This window comes from Oncorhynchus mykiss, chromosome 6 (assembly GCF_013265735.2).
Source record: "Oncorhynchus mykiss isolate Arlee chromosome 6, USDA_OmykA_1.1, whole genome shotgun sequence".
In the NCBI taxonomy this organism is placed as follows: Eukaryota; Metazoa; Chordata; class Actinopteri; order Salmoniformes; family Salmonidae; genus Oncorhynchus; species Oncorhynchus mykiss.
In genome coordinates, this window is record NC_048570.1 from 13,893,523 (window position 1) to 13,913,449 (window position 19,927).

Consider the following 19,927-nt stretch of genomic DNA (forward strand, 5'->3'; position numbering starts at 1 on the left):
CTGACACCAGCACTGCTTCAAAAGAAAGAATTCCAATAAACAAAATCATGAACCAATCAAAGGAATCATACTTACAATACTGGAAAAACGAAACAAAATCCCAAAGCCGACTAAATTGCTATCTGACCCTAAACAGAGAATATGAATTGGCTGATTATCTCTACTCTGTCAGAGATACGAAGCAGAGACAGATCCTTACCAAGTACAGGCTGAGTGACCACCGATTGGCAATAGAAACCGGCAGACATAAAAAGACATGGCTACCCAAAGAAGAGCGTGTATGTGGTCACTGCATGACAGGGGAGGTAGAGACAGAGATGCACTTTCTCCTTTACTGTGATAAATATTCCTCACAAAGAGATTCATTATTCACAGAAATGACTACATATATTCCACATTTTTACAAATTGAACCCAGAGGAAAAACTAAGAATACTCATGGGCGAAGGAGCAATGGCTCCTCTTGCAGCCAAATATGTATTTTCCTGCCATAGCCTGAGGGACACTGAATAATAACATCTGCATAGTAAACAGTAACTTACTTATTATTACTATTATTGTTATTACTATAATTATTAATGTTTACTGTAGACTGTTACCATTTTATTGTATTTATTTTTGTATTATTATTTACTACCATTTTATATTATTATTTGCTATCATTTACAATTTTGTTACAATGTATATTGTATACATTGTTGCTTTGGCAATATTGACACAATGTTTTTCATGCCAATAAAGCAGCTTGAATTTGAATTTGAATTTGAGATGGAGAGAGAGAGAGAGAGATGGAGAGAGAGAGAGATGGAGAGAGAGAGAGATGGAGAGAGAGAGAGAGATGGAGAGAGAGAGGGAGAGGGAGAGAGAGAGATGGAGAGAGAGACAGATGGAGAGAGAGAGAGAGAGAGAGAGAGATGGAGAGAGAGAGAGATGGAGAGAGAGATGGAGATGGAGAGAGAGATGGAGGGAGAGAGAGAGAGAGAGAGAGAGAGAGAGAGAGAGAGAGAGAGAGAGAGAGATGGAGAGAGAGATGGAGAGAGATGGAGAGAGAGAGAGAGAGAGAGAGAGAGATGGAGAGAGATGGGGAGAGAGAGAGAGAGAGAGAGAGAGAGAGAGAGAGAGAGAGAGAGAGAGAGAGAGAGAGAGAGAGAGAGAGAGAGAGAGATGGAGAGAGAGAGAGAGATGGAGAGAGAGAGAGGACACTACATGAGTTTAGACCATACATACAGACAGACAAACAGAGACAGACAGACACAGACAGACACAGTGGGTAACAAAGCCAGCTGAGGTTAGAGAGGAGATCTGTGGCTGATTAATCTGATCTGCTCTTAGGAGGGGTCAGTCAGTCTAGACAGTCCTGATGCAGAGCGCTACAAAGCAGCAAATAGATATCAGCAAGAATTTCAATCTGCATCGTGAAACATCACCACCAAAACAATACGATCATTCAAACATCAAATGCAAACAGACAAGCAACTAAACAATCTCCGGTGAAAGGAGGTACAGGAGGTGGGAGGGGTGAGATACATTTCACAAACTCGTCAAAAATGTAATGTATTAAAGCAAAGACGATCGCGAAAATAAAGAAAACACAGGTGAAAATAATGGCAGTCTATTGAGGGGAAATCTTCACAAAGGCTATTGTGAGTTTCCCTTTCAGGCGGAAAAAGCGGCCTTCATTTCAGAGACCGCCATCTAGCTACCTACCGTCACAATGCTGAGGTAGTACAGCTTTGAAATGAATGGTCAATGAAGGCCATTTGTGCATCATTGCGGTGCCGGATAGAAGAATTCAGTGTGGGTACAATGTGTTGTGGAGTAGAAAGGCCTTGGTCTAGGTATAGAGGCCTCTTTCAGAAGAAGACAAATCAAACCAAATCATTCACATCAGCTTTGTAGCCGGGGCACTTAAACAGTCTAATTTACACTACATCCTTACATGAATATGAGAGGCTCTCTGAGACTATTCATCAACAGATACATTTTCAGTATTTCATCTCTAATACAGCATAGATCAGTCCCTCCAGGATTTCACAATACAATTGTGGTGATATCTGTGGCCAAAAATGCTTGATTTCGAGGAAACTTTTTCTAAATCATGTTTATTTCATATAAAGCAATAAAAAGTCATACGTGCTCAATATTAGTACAATATTAAGCAGAATATGTGTCTGTTCTGCCTGCAGCATGGTCTATTTTCTTGCACGCACAGTTGTTGGCCTGACCACGTCTCTGGAGATGATACGCTGAGCCGAAAGAGAGATCCTTCATTTCCATTCATTGATTCATTGATTCATTGAGGCCTGCAGTTCAAAAAAATTATAATATTGATTCTCGAATCAATCAAAATAGTAATTCAAAAAGAGCCAATGGCAGGAGGCACACACGTACCGATAGGACACATGGGGAGGGAGTAGCTCTGTTTTGTACCGTCAAAACTGTGATTATATGTAGAAGCCAGACAACATCATTTAAATTAAGCCTTTAAAATCGCTAGAGCAAAATATCAACAAGCGACTGGGAGAGAGTGAGCGCTGTCAGTTATACAGTTGAAGTTGGAAGTTTACATACACCTTAGCCAAATACATTTAAACTCAGTTTTTCACAAATCCTGACATTTAATCCTAATAAAACTCCCTGTCTTAGGTCAGTTAGGATCACCACTTTATTTTAAGAATGTGAAATGTCAGAATAATAGCAGAGAGAATGACTTATTTCAGCTTTAATTTATTTCATCACATTCCAAGTGGGTCAGAAGTTTACATACACTCAATTAGTATTTGATAGCATTGCCTTTAAATTGTTTAACTTGGGTCAAACGTTCCGGGTAGCCTTCCACAAGCTTCCCACAATAAGTTGGGTGCATTTTGGGTCATTCCACCTGATAGAGCTGGTGTAACTGAGTCAGGTTTGTAGGCCTCCTTGCTCGCACATGCTTTTTCAGTTCTGCCCACAGATTTTCTATAGGACTGAGGTCAGGGCTTTGTGATGGCCACTCAAATACCTTGACTTTGTTGTCATTAAGCGATTTTGCCACAACTTTGGAAGTATGCTTGGGCTCATTGTCCATTTGGCAGACCCATTTGCGACCAAGCTTTAACTTCCTGACTGATGTCTTAAGATGTTACTTCAATATATCCACATAATTTTCCTACCTCATGAAGCCATCTATATGTGAAGTGCACCAGCCCCTCCTGCAGCAAAGCACCCCCACAACATGATGCTGCCACTCCTATGCTTCAAGGTTGGGATGGTGTTCTTTGGCTTGCAAGCTTCCCCCTTTTTCCTCAAAACATAACGATGGTCATTATGGCCAAACAGTTCTATTTTTCTTTCATCAGACGAGGACATTTCTCCAAAAAGTACGATCTTTGTCCCCATATGCAGTTGCAAACCGTAGTCTGGCGGTTTTATGGCGGTTTTGGAGCAGTGGCTTCTTCCTTGCTGAGCGGCCTTTCAGGTTATGTCGATATAGGACTCGTTGTACTGTGGATATAGATACTTTTGTACCTGTTTCCTCTAGCATCTTCACAAGGTCCTTTGCTGTTGTTATGGGATTGATTTGCACTTTTCGCACCAAAGTACATTCATCTCTAGAAGACAGAACACGTCTCCTTCCTGAGCGGTATGACGGCTGCTTGGTCCCATGGTGTTTATACTTGCGTACCATTGTTTGTACAGATGAACGTGGTACCTTCAGGCATTTGGAAACGAGACTGGTGGAGGTCTATAATTCATTTCCTGAGGTCTTGGCTGATTTATTTTGATTTTCCCATGATGTCAAGCAAAGAGGCACTGAGTTTGAAGGAAGGGCTTGAAATACATCCACAGGTACACCTCCGATTGACTCAAATTATGTAAATCAGAAGCTTCTAAAGCGATGACATCATATTCTGGAATTTTCCAAGCTGTTTAAAGGCATAGTCAACTTAGTGTATGTACATTTCTGACCCACTGGAAATGTGATACAGTGAATTATAAGTTAAATAATCTGTCTGTAAACAATTGTTGGAAAAATTACTTGTGTCATGCACAAAGTAGATGGCCTAACCGACTTGCCAAAACTATAGTTTTTTAACAAGACATTTGTGGAGTGGTTGAAAAACGAGTCTTAAATGACTCCAACCTAAGTGTATGTAAACTTCTGAAGTTCAACTGTATATACAACAGCGAACCAATCTGTGGGTAAAGCGACGCTGCGACTCAAACCCCAAAAATTGTCACGGACTCCAGTCACCCAAGTCATAGACTGTCCTCTCTGCTACCGCACGGCAAGCGATACCGGAGCGCTAGGTCTAGGACCAAAAGACTTCTAACATATTCAACCCTCAAGGGATGTTGAAGAGCACCCTCAGTCTGCTGCTCTCTCCCTCTGCTGAGACTGACCATCAGCTGTGCTTCAAAAGTAATACAACAACGGATCTATTACCAGTGTGATCATGGGGCGGCAGGGTAGTGGTTAGAGCTTTTGGCTAGAAACCGGAAGGTTGCAAGTTCAAACCCCCGAGCTGACTAGGTACAAATCTGTCGTTCTGCCCCTGAACAGACAGTTAACCCACTGTTCCTAGGCCGTCATTGAAAATAAGAATTTGTTCTTAACAGACTTGCCTAGTTAAATAAAGGTAAAATAAATATAGCCAACCTCAAACTTTGAAATATAAAGTATTGTTAATGTCCCGAACCTCAATGCACTGGTTGGGCAATTCAAGCAAAGCCAATATATTGTGAAAATATATAAACACAGCAAAAAAAGAAACGTCTTATCACCGTCAACTGTGTTTATTTTCAGCAAACTTAACATATGTCAATATTTGTATAAACATAACAAGATTCAACAACTGAGACATAAACTGAACAAGTTCCACAGACTTGTGACTAACAGAAATGGAATAATGTGTCCCTGAACAAAGGGGGGTCAAAATCAAAAGTAACAGTCAGTATCTGGTGTGGCCACCAGCTGCATTAAGTACTGCAGTGCATCTCCTCCTCATGGACTGCACCATATTTGCCAGTTCTTGCTGTGAGATATTACCCCACTCTTCCACCAAGGCACCTGCAAGTTCCCGGACATTTCTGAGGGGAATCCAACAGGTCCCAGACATGCTCAATGGGATTGAGATCCGGGATCTTCGCTGGCCATGGCAGCACAGAACGAGCAGTATGGCTGGTGGCATTGTCATGCTGGAGGGTCATGTCAGGATGAGCCTGCAGGAAGGGTACCACATGAGGGAGGAGGATGTCTTCCCTATAACGCACAGCGTTGAGATTGCCTGCAATGACAACAAGCTCAGTCCGATGATGCTGTGACACACCGCCCCAGACCATAACGGACACTCCACCTCAATCCCGCTCCAGAGTACAGGCCTCAGTGTTACGCTCATTCCTTCGACGATAAACGCAAATCTGACCATCACCCCTGGTGAGACAATACCGCAACTCGTCAGTGAAGAGCAATTTTTGCCAGTCCTGTCTGGTCCAGCGACAGTGGGGTTGTACCCGAAGGCAACATTGTTGGAGGTGATGTCTGGTGAGGACCTGCCTTACAACAGACCTACAGGCCCTCAGTCCAGCCTCTCTCAGCCTATGGTGGACAGTCTGAGCACTGATGGAGGGATTGTGCATTCCTGGTGTAACTCGGGCAGTTGTTGTTGCCATCCTGTACCTGTCCAGCATGTGTGATGTTCGGATGAAACGATCCTGTGCAGGTGTTGTTACACGTGGTCTGTGATTGCTAGGACGATCAGCAGTCCGTCCTGTCTCCCAGTAGTGCTGTCTTAGGCGTCTCACAGTACGGATATTGCAATTTATTGCCCTAGCCACATCTGCAGTCCTCATGCCTCCTTGCAGCATGCCTAAGGCACGTTCACGCAGATGAGCAGGGACCCCGGGCATCTTTCTTTTGGTGTTTTTCAGAGTCAGCAGAAAGGCCTCTTTAGTGTCCTAAGTTTTCATAACTGTGACCTTAATTGCCTACCGTCTGTAAGCTGTTAGGGTCTTAACAACCGTTCCACAGGTGCATGTTCATTAACTGTTTATGGTTCATTGAACAATCATGGGAAACAGTGTTTAAACTCTTTACAATGAAGATCTGTTAAGTTATTTGGATTTTTAAGAATTATGTTTGAAAGACAAGGTCCTGAAAAAGTTACTTTTTTGTTGTTGCTGAGTGTAGGGCCTATAGCTTACTGCACAAACCTCATGCAACAGTACTGCTTCTGCAATTGGTTAATGTTGCATAGGCTTACATTTTTTTTTAAGTCATGAGAAAAAAAAAAATATTGGCTTCTATTTCGACTAAAAGTGATATTCTAGAGTTTTCCCTGCTAAAACTATCAATGTTTCCCTTTACTGTGGCAAGTGTGATCGAATCAACGCAATATTATTTCATTTTCAATGCAACATACCGAAACAAGACAAACTATGCAAGATATTCTGTTGTAGGCAGAACGCATCGGAGTAGGATTCTATTGCATTGACACACATTACAACATATTCTGATCCAAGATGGCCGTCAGACGTCTTTGTCCTGTCGTGTCCCTTCTATATATCTTTTTCCTCGCATATCTTTTATTTATTTTTTTCCTAAACCTCAACTAATAAATACTCTCCTGCAACCCGCCTCACCCAATGTGGCGTGGAAGTATTTCTATTTACTTCGGATCTGGAATCCCTCAACTGAAGCTAGTCAGCTAACTAGCTACCAGACAGCAAACCACAGCAGTCATCAGCTAACCTTTATCTGGGGAAGCTCTTTCCAGTTCGTACAATCGTGACTCAAACCAGAGCTTAAAGGAAATATTTTTTTCTCTCCATATCCCCAGATTCTTACTGCAAACTCGGAACATTTTCATCTGGATCTTTGCATATAGCTTACGACAATCCCGGGTGACCACTCCTTGCTAGCGTTTCCAACCAGGAGCAAGCACCAATCAGCCTAAAGCTAGCCCGGCTAGGTCTACTGGGCTACCACCGAAGACCACTCCTGGGCTACAATATCCGGACCCCTCCTACTGCCGGTACGGGGCACTGAACCCCGCCGATCCTCTACGACTGGAATACCGACATAATCTGCCCGAGGATTCCAACAGGCCCCTCAGGCGCGACGTCCCCTGAAGGCCCATTATGATAACCGCGGACTGCTAGCTACCTAGAGCTACTTGGAACCCCGCTAATCCACGACTGGTCTATCGAGGTCACCACACTCAATCATCAAGTTTGCAGACGACACTACAGTGGTAGGCTTGATTACCAACAACGACGAGACGGCCTACAGGGAGGAGGAGAGGGCCCTAGGAGTGTGGTGTCAGGAAAATAACCTCACACTCAATGTCAACCAAAAAAAGGAGATGATTGTGGACTTCAGGAAACAGAAGAGGGAGCACCCCCCTATCCACATCGACAGAACAGTAGTGGACAAGGTGGAACGTTTTTAGTTCCTCAGCGTACACATCACGGACAAACTGAAATGGTCCACCCACACAGACAGCGTGGTGAAGAAGGCGCAGCAGCACCTATTCAACCTCAGGAGGCTGAAGAAATTCGGCTTGTCACCAAAAACACTCACAAACTTTTACAGATGCACAATCGAGAGCATCCTGTCGGGCTGTATCACCGCCTGGTATGGCAACAGCTCCGCCCACAACAGTAAGGCTCTCCAGAAGTTAGTGAGGTCTGCACAACGCATCACCAGGGGCAAACTACCTGCCCTCCAGGACACCTACACCACCCGATGTCACAGGAAGGCCATAAAGATCATCAAGGACAACAACCACCCGAGCCACTGCCTGTTCACCCCCTATCATCCAGAAGGCGAGGTCAGTACAGGTGCGTCAAAGTTGGGACTGAGAGACTGAAAAACAGCTTTTATCTCAAGGCCATCAGACTGTTAAACAACCATCACTAAAGTTGAGTGGCTGCTGCCAACATACTGACTCAAATCTCTAGCCACTTTAATAATTAAACATTTGATGTAATAAATGTATCACTAGTCACTTTAAACAATGGCACTTTATATAATGTTTACAGACTCTACATTACTCATCTCACATGTATGTACTGTACTCAAAGCACCTGAGATTGGAAAGGCAGGACAATGAATAACACACACACACACACACACACACACAGCTGAGGTGAGGGGCTACTGTCTTGCTGCGCTGGCTGGCACTTTTGTCATGATGGTCCTTTGGTTTTACATCAAACAAAACTGGATGCTTTGCATATGGCTCCACTAATTTCTGCTAGGGTGACCCTGCATTTATCATCCCTTCTCACCCTTTCCTGCCTAATGTGGCTCTGATAGCATGCCTCAAAATACATGTCTGACAAAACACTGCTGCTCTGCTCGATAGAGACAAACTGCCTTCTTCAGGCTACCACTATGGCTACCACTATGGCTGACAGAGAGAGAGAGAGAGAGAGAGAGAGAGAGAGAGAGAGAGAGAGAGAGACATAGAGACATAGAGACATAGAGAGACATATTTCCCTCAGATTACACAGATCCACAAAGAATTTGAAAACAAATCCAATTTGGATAAACTCCCATATCTACTGGGTGAAATTCCACGAGAAAAGGGCAACCAGTGAAGAACACACACCATTGTAAATACAACCCATATTTATGCTTATTTATTTTATCTTGTGTGCTTTAACCATTTGTACATAGTTAAAACACTGTATATATATAATATGACATTTGGATTGTCTTTATTGTGTGTAATGTTTACTGTTATTTTTTATTGTTTATTTCACTTTATATATTCACTTTATATATTATCTACCTCACTTGCTCTGGCAATGTTTACACATGTTTCCCATGCCAATAAAGCCCCTTGAATTGAATTGAATTGATTTGAGAGATAGAGAGAGAGAGAGAGAGAAGAGAGAGAGAGAGAGAGACTCCCACTGCACTCTGCCAGCTATGTAGAACCTTGAGATTGGAAGAAAAACCTTTAGAACACACTACTACACTCAACTACTCAGACATTCAGAGGACAGGGGATGAATACAGTACTGGATGTGGATGTTCTGTCTTGATATGATTTTGTTTTTCACAGTGGTGAAAAAAGAAGACTAAGAAACAGCAGCATCTGGCTCTTGTGTGAGGAGCAGTAGATAGTGGTATCGGAGTGAGAGAGAAAGAAAGAGAGAGAGGGGTGGAAGAGAGCGAGAGAGAGAGAGAGAGATAGAGAGAGGTGGAAGAGAGAGAGAGAGAGAGGTGGAAGAGAGAGAGAGAAAGAGAGAGAGAGAGAGAGCGAGAGAGAGAGAGATAGAGAGAGAGATAGAGAGATAGAGAGAGAGAGAGAGAGAGAGAGAGAGAGAGAGAGAGGTGGAAGAGAGAGAGAGAGATGGAAGAGAGAGATAGAGCAAAATTGAAGAAAAGTATAATTTGGTAAAGGGTGTTTGAGTTTTCAGGAAAGCAGTTTGACAGAGCTAGGAGTCAGAGAGGGGGGGTGGGGGGGGCAGTGGTGAACTGTAGGCTTAAGGAACATATTTGTGATTTCCTCAGTGGCGCGCCACAGGAGAGCTGGCCAGTTGGCACGGTGTGTTCAGACTGAGGCCTCGGCTGGTGCCAGTCCTGGAGACTGCCAGGCTCTGAGTCCTGGGCAGAGAAGAGCAGAGACCTCATGGTCACTATAAGTACAGGGGCTGGAGAAGGGAGAGGGGAAGATGAGGAAGAGGAGGATAACAGGGTGAGTGAAGCCAGAGAAGACTTTGCCTAAGTTAGGTCCCAGAGAACTTGTCACCAGAGCAGAGAGAATGAGAGTTTTCTGAAAGCACCAGGGATAGACCCAAGTCCTGAAACACACATTAACATGAATGTGTTCTCTTCGTGTGTCAAGTTAGGCATCGGTCTCTCCAACCGATCGGTGATGGAACATAGTCTCATAATAGCTCTCCAACCGCTGCCACCATCATCATCTAACTCCTGGCATCTCATCCACCCACCAAAAGTTCACTGGGGATGAATGTCCACCAACTTCTTCTCCATAATGCGCCCTCCTCAAACAACATTTCTCACATCAGAGACTACCTACGTATGTATGGAGGCAGACAGGGACACAGAGAGGGAAGAGATGCCATAGAAAAATATATCCATATCCCACACACAGAAAATACACACTGATCTTATATAGATACAGTAGACAGGCACAAACATATGTGTGTGTGTGTGTGTGTGTGTGTGTGTGTGTGTGTGTGTGTGTGTGTGTGTGTGTGTGTGTGTGTGTGTGTGTGTGTGAATAAATCTACACATTCTGTACGTTCTGTTGAGAGATGGTGGGGTGGTTGGTTGGCACCCACACATTTGTGTGTTGGGAGACAGATACATTCTTACATAAGCCCTTATATAACGCAGCCCGTCTTGTCCAATAACCTCACTCCCTTTTCACTGTGGGAGCAGGAAGGGGCTGGGTTAAGTAAGCACCCCCAGTCCCCCCATTCTCACCCTTGGCAACAGAGGAAGATGAAAAGGAGAGCACAAGCAGACAGGTAGGCTGACAGAGACAGGTAGAAAGGCAGGCTGACAGAGACAGGTAGACAGGCAGGCTGACAGAGACAGGTAGACAGGCAGGCTGACAGAGACAGGTAGACAGGCAGGCTGACAGAGACAGGTAGACAGGCAGGCTGACAGAGACAGGTAGACAGGCAGGCTGACAGAGACAGGTAGAGAGGCAGGCTGACAGAGACAGGTAGACAGGCAGGCTGACAGAGACAGGTAGACAGGCAGGCTGACAGAGACAGGTAGACAGGCAGGCTGACAGAGACAGGTAGAGAGGCAGGCTGACAGAGACAGGTAGAGAGGCAGGCTGACAGAGACAGGTAGAGAGGCAGGCTGACAGAGACAGGTAGAGAGGCAGGCTGACAGAGACTGGTAGACAGGCAGGCTGACAGAGACAGGTAGACAGGCAGGCTGACAGAGACAGGTAGACAGGCAGGCTGACAGAGACAGGTAGACATGCAGGCTGACAGAGACAGGTAGAGAGGCAGGCTGACAGAGACAGGTAGAGAGGCAGGCTGACAGAAACAGGTAGAGAGGCAGGCTGACAGAGACAGGTAGACAGGCAGGCTGACAGAGACAGGTAGACATGCAGGCTGACAGAGACAGGTAGAGAGGCAGGCTGACAGAGACAGGTAGAGAGGCAGGCTGACAGAGACAGGTAGACAGGCAGGCTGATAGAGACAGGTAGACAGGCAGGCTGACAGAGACAGGTAGAGAGGCAGGCTGACAAAGACAGGTAGACAGGCAGGCTGATAGAGACAGGTAGACAGGCAGGCTGACAGAGACAGGTAGACATGCAGGCTGACAGAGACAGGTAGAGAGGCAGGCTGACAGAGACAGGTAGAGAGGCAGGCTGACAGAAACAGGTAGAGAGGCAGGCTGACAGAGACAGGTAGACAGGCAGGCTGACAGAGACAGGTAGACAGGCAGGCTGACAGAGACAGGTAGAGAGGCAGGCTGACAGAGACAGGTAGACAGGCAGGCTGATAGAGACAGGTAGACAGGCAGGCTGACAGAGACAGGTAGAGAGGCAGGCTGACAAAGACAGGTAGACAGGCAGGCTGATAGAGACAGGTAGACAGGCAGGCTGACAGAGACAGGTAGACATGCAGGCTGACAGAGACAGGTAGAGAGGCAGGCTGACAGAGACAGGTAGACAGGCAGGCTGACAGAGACAGGTAGACAAGCAGGCTGACAGGTAGACAGGCAGGCTGACAGAGACAGGTAGACAGGCAGAGGGGGTCTGGCTCTCACTGGGCTGTGGGTCCATGAGTGTGAGGGTACGCACAGCTGCTCCGTGATGTCTTATCCATGCTGTTTGAATGCTCTTTGCTGGTACTGGTAGCAAATGAAAGTCAGGGGTCTACATTTCATCTAACCTCATCTCCCCAAGTCCTTAAAGCCAAGTACAAGGGCTTGAGTGTGTGTGAGAGAGAGAGAGAGAGAGAGAGAGAGAGAGAGAGAGAGAGCATGAGAGAGAGAGAGAGATGAACCAGGAGGAGATAAGAAAATGGACAGAGAGATAGGGTTAGTTTGACAGAGCAAAAGAGATGGTGGGAGATGGAAAGAAAGATGAAGGGAGGAGGGACAGACAGAGGGTGAATGCTAGTATTCTATCTGACATGAAGCCATCCTCACTGCAGCAATCCTCTCCCATTCAAAGATCTTTAGCTGCTTTTTGATCTAACTAGAATTAATCCATACACTATGAAGGGGGCAACATGCTAGTGAGCGCAGAGCAGGAGAAATGAACCACAGGCCGCTTGATGTGCTTGATCAGAAATGTGTTTATTAACAGCAAAGGGGAGAAATAATTAACCCAGAGACAGCTTGTTTTCTAGAGGTCTGCTAGTGTGTCAAACGGTTCATCCCCCAAGGCTCAAATCCCCCCTCCCTCTAGCCTCCCACAAGGCTCACATCCCCCCTCCCCCTAGCCTCCCCCTTTCCCCCAGACTACTTTCTTCTCAATTATGTGGATGAATGTATCTGTGTAGTATGCATGCATGCATGCATGTATGTATGTATGTATGTATGTATGTATGTATGTATGTGTGTGTGTGTGCGTGCGTGCGTGCTTGCGTGCGTGCATGTACGTATGTGTATGTATGTATATATGCATGCATGCATGTATGTATGTACTGTATGTACTGTATGTATGTATGTATGTATGTATGTACTGTATGTATGTATGTATGTATGTATGTACTGTATGTATGTACTGTATGTATGTACTGTATGTATGTATGTATGTACTGTATGTATGTATGTATGTATGTACTGTATGTATGTATGTATGTATGTATGTATGTATGTATGTATGTATGTATGTATGTACTGTATGTATGTATGTATGTATGTATGTATGTATGTATGTATGTATGTGTATGTATGTATGTATGTATGTACTGTATGTATGTATGTACTGTATGTACTGTATGTATGTATGTATGTATGTATGTATGTATGTACTGTATGTATGTACTGTATGTATGTATGTATGTACTGTATGTACTGTATGTACTGTATGTATGTATGTATGTACTGTATGTATGTATGTATGTATGTATGTATGTACTGTATGTACTGTATGTATGTATGTATGTATGTACTGTATGTATGTATGTATGTACTGTATGTATGTATGTATGTATGTATGTATGTGTATGTATGTACTGTATGTATGTACTGTATGTATGTATGTATGTATGTATGTATGTACTGTATGTACTGTATGTATGTATGTATGTATGTACTGTATGTATGTATGTATGTACTGTATGTATGTATGTATGTATGTATGTACTGTATGTATGTATGTATGTATGTATGTACTGTATGTACTGTATGTATGTATGTATGTATGTACTGTATGTATGTATGTATGTACTGTATGTACTGTATGTATGTATGTATGTACTGTATGTATGTATGTATGTATGTATGTATGTGTATGTATGTATGTATGTATGTACTGTATGTACTGTATGTATGTATGTATGTATGTATGTATGTATGTATGTATGTATGTATGTACTGTATGTATGTATGTATGTATGTATGTACTGTATGTACTGTATGTATGTATGTATGTATGTACTGTATGTATGTATGTATGTACTGTATGTATGTATGTATGTATGTATGTATGTATGTGTATGTATGTATGTATGTATGTACTGTATGTACTGTATGTATGTATGTATGTACTGTATGTATGTATGTATGTATGTATGTATGTATGTATGTATGTATGTATGTGTATGTATGTGTGCCTTTGGAAAGTATTCAGTCCCCTTGACTTTTTGCACATTTTGTTAGGTTACAGTCTTGTTCTAAAACTGATTAAATATAGTTTTATCCTCATCAATCTACACACAATACCCAAAATGACAGAGGAAAAACTGGTTTTTAGATTTTTTCGCTAATTTATTTAAAAAAAAATAATAATAATTAAATATCACATTTACATAAGTATTCAGACCCTGTACTCAGTACTTTGTTGAAGCACCTTTAGCAGTGATTACAGCCTCGAGTCTTGGGTATGACTCTACAAGCTTGGCACACCTGTACTTGGGGAATTTCTCCCATTCTTCTCTGCAGATCCTCTCAAGCTCTGTCAGGTTGGATGGGGAGTGTTGCTGCACAGCTGTTTTCAGGTCTCTCAAGAGATGTTAGATCGGGTTCAAGTTCAGACTGGCTGGGCCACTCAAGGACATTCAGAGACTTGTCCCGAAGCCACTCCTGTGTTGTCTTGGCTGTGTGCTTATGGTCATTGTCCTGTTGGAAGGTGAACCATCGCCCCATTCTGAGGTCCTGAGCGCTCTGGGGGAGCAGGTTTTCATCAAGGATCTTCTCTGCACTTTGCTTAGTTAAATTTTGCCTGGCACCTGACTAGTCTCCCAGTCTCTGCCGCTGAAAAACATCTCCACCATGTTGCCACCACCATGCTTCACTGTAGGGATGGTGCCAGGTTTCCTCCAGACGTGATGCTTGGCATTCAGGTCAAAGAGTTCAATCTTGGTTTCATCAGACCAGAGAATCTTGCTTCTCATTGTCTGAGAGTCTTTAGGTGCCTTTTGGCAAACTCCAAGAGGGCTGTCATGTGCCTTTTACTGAGCAGTGGATTCCTTCTGGCCACTCTACCATAAAGGCCTGTTTGGTAGTGTGCTACAGACATGGTTGTCCTTCTGGAAGGTTCTTCCTCTCCACAGAGGAACTCTAGAGCTCTGTCAGAGCGACCATCGAGTACTTGGTCACCTCCCTGACCAAGGCCCTTCTCCCTCGATTGCTCAGTTTGCAGGAATTTTTTGGTACCCATCCCCAGATCTGTGCCTCGACACAATCATGTCTCGGATCTCTACAGACAATTCCTCATGGCTTGGTTTTTGCTCTGACATGCACTGTCAACTGTGGGTCTTATATAGATTTGCCTTTCCAAATCATGTCCAATCAATTGAATTTACCACATGTAAACCAATCAAGTTGTAGAAACATCAAGGATGATCAATGGAAACAGGATGCACCTGAGCTCAATTTCAAGTCTCATAGCAAAGGGTCTGAATAGTCGGTTCTGGCTTTGTCAATATGGGGTATTGTGTGTTGATGGCTGTTGATTATTATTTATTTTAATCCATTTTAGATTGTAACAGAACAAAATGTGGAAAAGGTCAAGGGGTCTGAATACTTTCCTGAAGGCACTGTATGTGTTGCGTGTGCATGTGTTTGTGGCCATGTCCATGTGTGTTGCGTGTGCACGTGTTTGTGGCCATGTCCATGTGTGTTGTGTGTGCATGTGTTTGTGGCCATGTCCATGTGTGTTGTGTGTGCATGTGTTTGTGGCCATGTCCATGTGTGTTGTGTGTGCATGTGTTTGTGGCCATGTCCATGTGTGTTGTGTGTGCATGTGTTTGTGGCCATGTCCATGTGTGTTGTGTGTGCATGTGTTTGTGGCCATGTCCATGTGTGTTGTGTGTGCATGTGTTTGTGGCCATGTCCATGTGTGTTGTGTGTGCATGTGTTTGTGGCCATGTCCATGTGTGTTGTGTGTGCATGTGTTTGTGGCCATGTCCATGTGTGTTGTGTGTGCACGTGTGCACACATTAAAGTGCATTTGCGAAGTAAAATTGTGGGTAGTACATTTCCTGTATTGTGGTCCAGTACCACTGGCCTATGAAAGCCACAAGACTCCTACATTGGAAATGGAGGAAGAGAAACTTGACTATTGCTTCCCATGAAGCTAGATCCTCGTGGGGAGCAGGAGGGGGCTACGGCTGTACTCCCCAGCCCATGTCAGTGCAGGTGGAGTGGGGCTGTCAGGGGATAGCCTGGGGTGGCTGAGGGAGGGCTGCCTGGCCTGGGGGTCTTGGTGGGATGGCTAAGCCCCCCCTGATCCCCCCCAGCACCATGGCGAGAGGGTGATGGTTTGGGTGAGGGAGTTATGACACTGTCACAGGCCATAGACACACGGCAGAGACCCAGGGGACAGGGAAAAATGACACATTCAAATACACTCTCTCAAATGCTCTCACACACATACACACACGCACAGACACGCATGCAACACCACACACACACACAAACAAACACACATCCTCTTCTTCCTCTGAGATGAAATCCTATATATCTGTAGTATGGTTACATACAGTTACATACAGAGTAAGAAAGAAAGAGTGAGAGAAAGAAAGAAAGAGTGAGAGAAAGAGTGATGAGAGAGACCACGGCAGAATCTTTGGCACACAGAGCCCAGGAGAGAATGGCTGTCACGGACAACACACCACATGAATATTTAGCAGGCATTAAAATGACAAAATATATATATATTTTTTAAATAGCAGGTTACAGGACAAAAAAAGAGAGATATTCCTGGAATTAGCAGTGGGACAAGTGCCCACCCCACACCGCCCACAACCTTCTTCAAAAGAAAAGCAGAGAGATGCTTTAAATAATGTGGGTTCATGGAGAGTCTACCAGTAAATCCAACAGATCAAAGAACCACCATCACCACCAGGCTCCTGCACAAGCTGTCAGAGCAGAGAGAGACAGAGAGAGCTGTGTGAGCCTGGCGCACCCAGCCTAGTACCTAGCCTAGCACCTAGCCTAGCTATCTAAGCACTGCAGAGAGAGAGAGAGAGAGAGAGCTGTGTGAGCCTAGCGCAACCAGCCTAGCTATCTAAGCACTGCAGAGAGAGAGAGAGGGCTGTGTGAGCCTAGCGCACCCAGCCTAGCAATCTAAGCACTGCAGAGAGAGAGAGAGAGAGTTGTGTGACCATAGCACCCAGCCTAGCTATCTAAGCACTGCAGAGAGAGAGAGAGAGAGAGAGAGAGAGAGAGAGAGAGAGAGCTGTGTGAGCCTAGCACTTAGCCTAGCACCTGCTACCTGAGCACTGCAGCCTAGTCTTAAGTAACACAGCAAACACAGAGCCTGCAGGCTGCCAGTACTGAACACCCAACACTGATTGATACATAGAACCTCAACACTACAGAAATAGGCTAGACTTTATTATAGACTCAATAGGAGAGACAGCGCTTCAGTAGTGTACCCTGAGAAGCAATAGAGATCACAGAATAAGCTATTTTCCAGGAAGTAATAGTATATTCAACCCTCTCCCCTTCCCTTTCTCCTCACTCCTCTTCCTCCTCCAACTACATGTTCCACCTCTTCCCTCTGCAGCATGGTTTAATTCTTTCTCTCCCCCTCTCTCTGTGTTGATGTGCAGAGGAGAGGAAGAGGACTGTGCCCTAGAACAGGGATGAACTGGCTTGTTAACAGAATCAGCACTTTATCAAAGAAACCAAACATGATTTATTTGTAATAATTCCACCACGTTTCACACTCACACTGGCTGACTGTCCTATCACACTGGCTGACTGTCCCAGAGGTGGTTGGCTAGAGGGGCGATGCGGGAGAGACAAGACCAGAGGAGGAAAACAACCACTCACCAGCTCCACCAATGACAAGCCTCCGTAGCTGTGCGCCACGATAAAGACATTCCTGGCGGCAGCGTTGGACACAAAGTGGTCCCACACGTACAGCAAGTGTTCCTCGGGGGAGCCGTTTTCCTGTAACACAAGGACTTCACGTTACAGCGCCAAAACAAACACAAAACACACAGGAGCAACAGAGAGAGGAAGAAGGGGTGAGAAATCAGAGGCAGACAAAACACACAGGAGCAACAGAGAGAGGAAGAAGGGGTGAGAAATCAGATGCAGACAAAACACACAGGAGCAACAGAGAGAGGAAGAAGGGGTGAGAAATCAGAGGCAGACAAAACACACAGGAGCAACAGAGAGAGGAAGAAGGGGTGAGAAATCAGAGGCAGACAAAACACACAGGAGCAACAGAGAGAGGAAGATTGAAGAAGGGGTGAGAAATCAGAGGCAGACAAAAATAGACAGATGGATTTAAAAACTGATTTAACTAAGTGATAATGCCAGAGAAGCAGGTGTTTGGAGGATATATTGGCACGGGTGTTGTTAGGCCTGAGACTAAGTCCTCCAAAGACCGGCTTCGAGGGCATTATCACTTTTATACAACGGTTTACCAACATCTGCAAATAATGATTGACATATTTTCATTAGAAACATTTTTATTAATTCATTCATACTATTGCATATAGTCACGATACAAATCTAGGGTTGTCAGAGAAGCGACCCAGTCGTTCAGTCTTTTGTTCTGTATCTATTGATGAGACCCAGTCGTTCAGTCTTTTGTTCTGTATCTATTGATGAGACCCAGTCGTTCAGTCTTTTGTTCTGTATCTATTGATGAGACCCAGTCGTTCAGTATTTTGTTCTATATCTATTGATGAGACCCAGTCATTCAGTCTTTTGTTCTGTATCTACGGACGAGACCCAGTCATTCAGTCTTTTGTTCTGTATCTATTGATGAGACCCAGTCATTCAGTCTTTTGTTCTGTATCTATTGATGAGACCCAGTCATTCAGTCTTTTGTTCTGTATCTATTGATGAGACCCAGTCATTCAGTCTTTTGTTCTGTATCTACGGACGAGACCCAGTCGTTCAGTCTTTTGTTCTGTATCTATTGATGAGACCCAGTCGTTCAGTCTTTTTGTTCTGCATCTATTGATGCGACCCAGTCATTCAGTCTTTTGTTCTGTATCTACGGACGAGACCCAGTCATTCAGTCTTTTGTTCTATATCTATTGATGAGACCCAGTCATTCAGTATTTTGTTCTATATCTATTGATGAGACCCAGTCGTTCAGTCTTTTGTTCTGTATCTATTAATGAGACCCAGTCATTCAGTCTTTTGTTCTATATCTATTGATGAGACCCAGTCATTCAGTCTTTTGTTCTGTATCTATTGATGAGACCCAGTCATTCAGTATTTTGTTCTATATCTATTGATGAGACCCAGTCGTTCAGTCTTTTGTTCTGTATCTATTGATGAGACCCAGTCATTCAGTCTTTTGTTCTGTATCTATTGATGAGACCCAGTCGTTCAGTCTTTTGTTCTGTATCTATTGATGAGACCCAGTCATTCAGTCTTTTGTTCTGTATCTATTGATGAGACCCAGTAATTCAGTCTTTTGTTCTGTATCTATTGATGAGACCCAGTCGTTCAGTCTTTTGTTCTATATCTATTGATGAGACCCAGTCATTCAGTATTTTGTTCTATATCTATTGATGAGACCCAGTCATTCAGTATTTTGTTCTGTATCTATTGATGAGACCCAGTCGTTCAGTCTTTTGTTCTATATCTATTGATGAGACCCAGTCATTCAGTCTTTTGTTCTGTATCTATTGATGAGACCCAGTCATTCAGTCTTTTGTTCTGTATCTATTGATGAGACCCAGTCATTCAGTCTTTTGTTCTGTATCTATTGATGAGACCCAGTCGTTCAGTCTTTTGTTCTATATCTATTGATGAGACCCAGTCGTTCAGTCTTTTGTTCTGTATCTATTGATGAGACCCAGTCATTCAGTCTTTTGTTCTGTATCTATTGATGAGACCCAGTCGTTCAGTCTTCTGTTCTGTATCTATTGATGAGACCCAGTCGTTCAGTCTTTTTGTTCTGTATCTATTGATGCGACCCAGTCATTCAGTCTTTTGTTCTGTATCTACTGATGAGACCCAGTCGTTCAGTCTTTTGTTCTGTATCTACTGATGAGACCCAGTCGTTCAGTCTTTTGTTCTGTATCTATTGATGAGACCCAGTCATTCAGTCTTTTGTTCTGTATCTACTGATGAGACCCAGTCGTTCAGTCTTTTGTTCTGTATCTATTGATGAGACCCAGTCATTCAGTATTTTGTTCTATATCTATTGATGAGACCCAGTCATTCAGTATTTTGTTCTATATCTATTGATGAGACCCAGTCATTCAGTCTTTTGTTCTGTATCTACTGATGAGACCCAGTCGTTCAGTCTTTTGTTCTGTATCTATTGATGAGACCCAGTCATTCAGTA

At 43.9% G+C, this 19,927-nt stretch overlaps 1 protein-coding gene across 1 annotated transcript in view; it reads right to left on the reverse strand.

Annotated features, from left to right (window-relative positions):
- fam172a (family with sequence similarity 172 member A) overlaps positions 1 to 19,927 on the reverse strand; it is a 329,549-nt gene that overhangs the window by 135,325 nt on the left and 174,297 nt on the right. Inside the window, exon 8 of the mRNA XM_036979434.1 lies at positions 17,440 to 17,559. Within this exon, the coding sequence (XP_036835329.1) occupies positions 17,440 to 17,559 (120 nt within the window). The remainder of the gene's footprint in view (positions 1 to 17,439; positions 17,560 to 19,927) is intronic.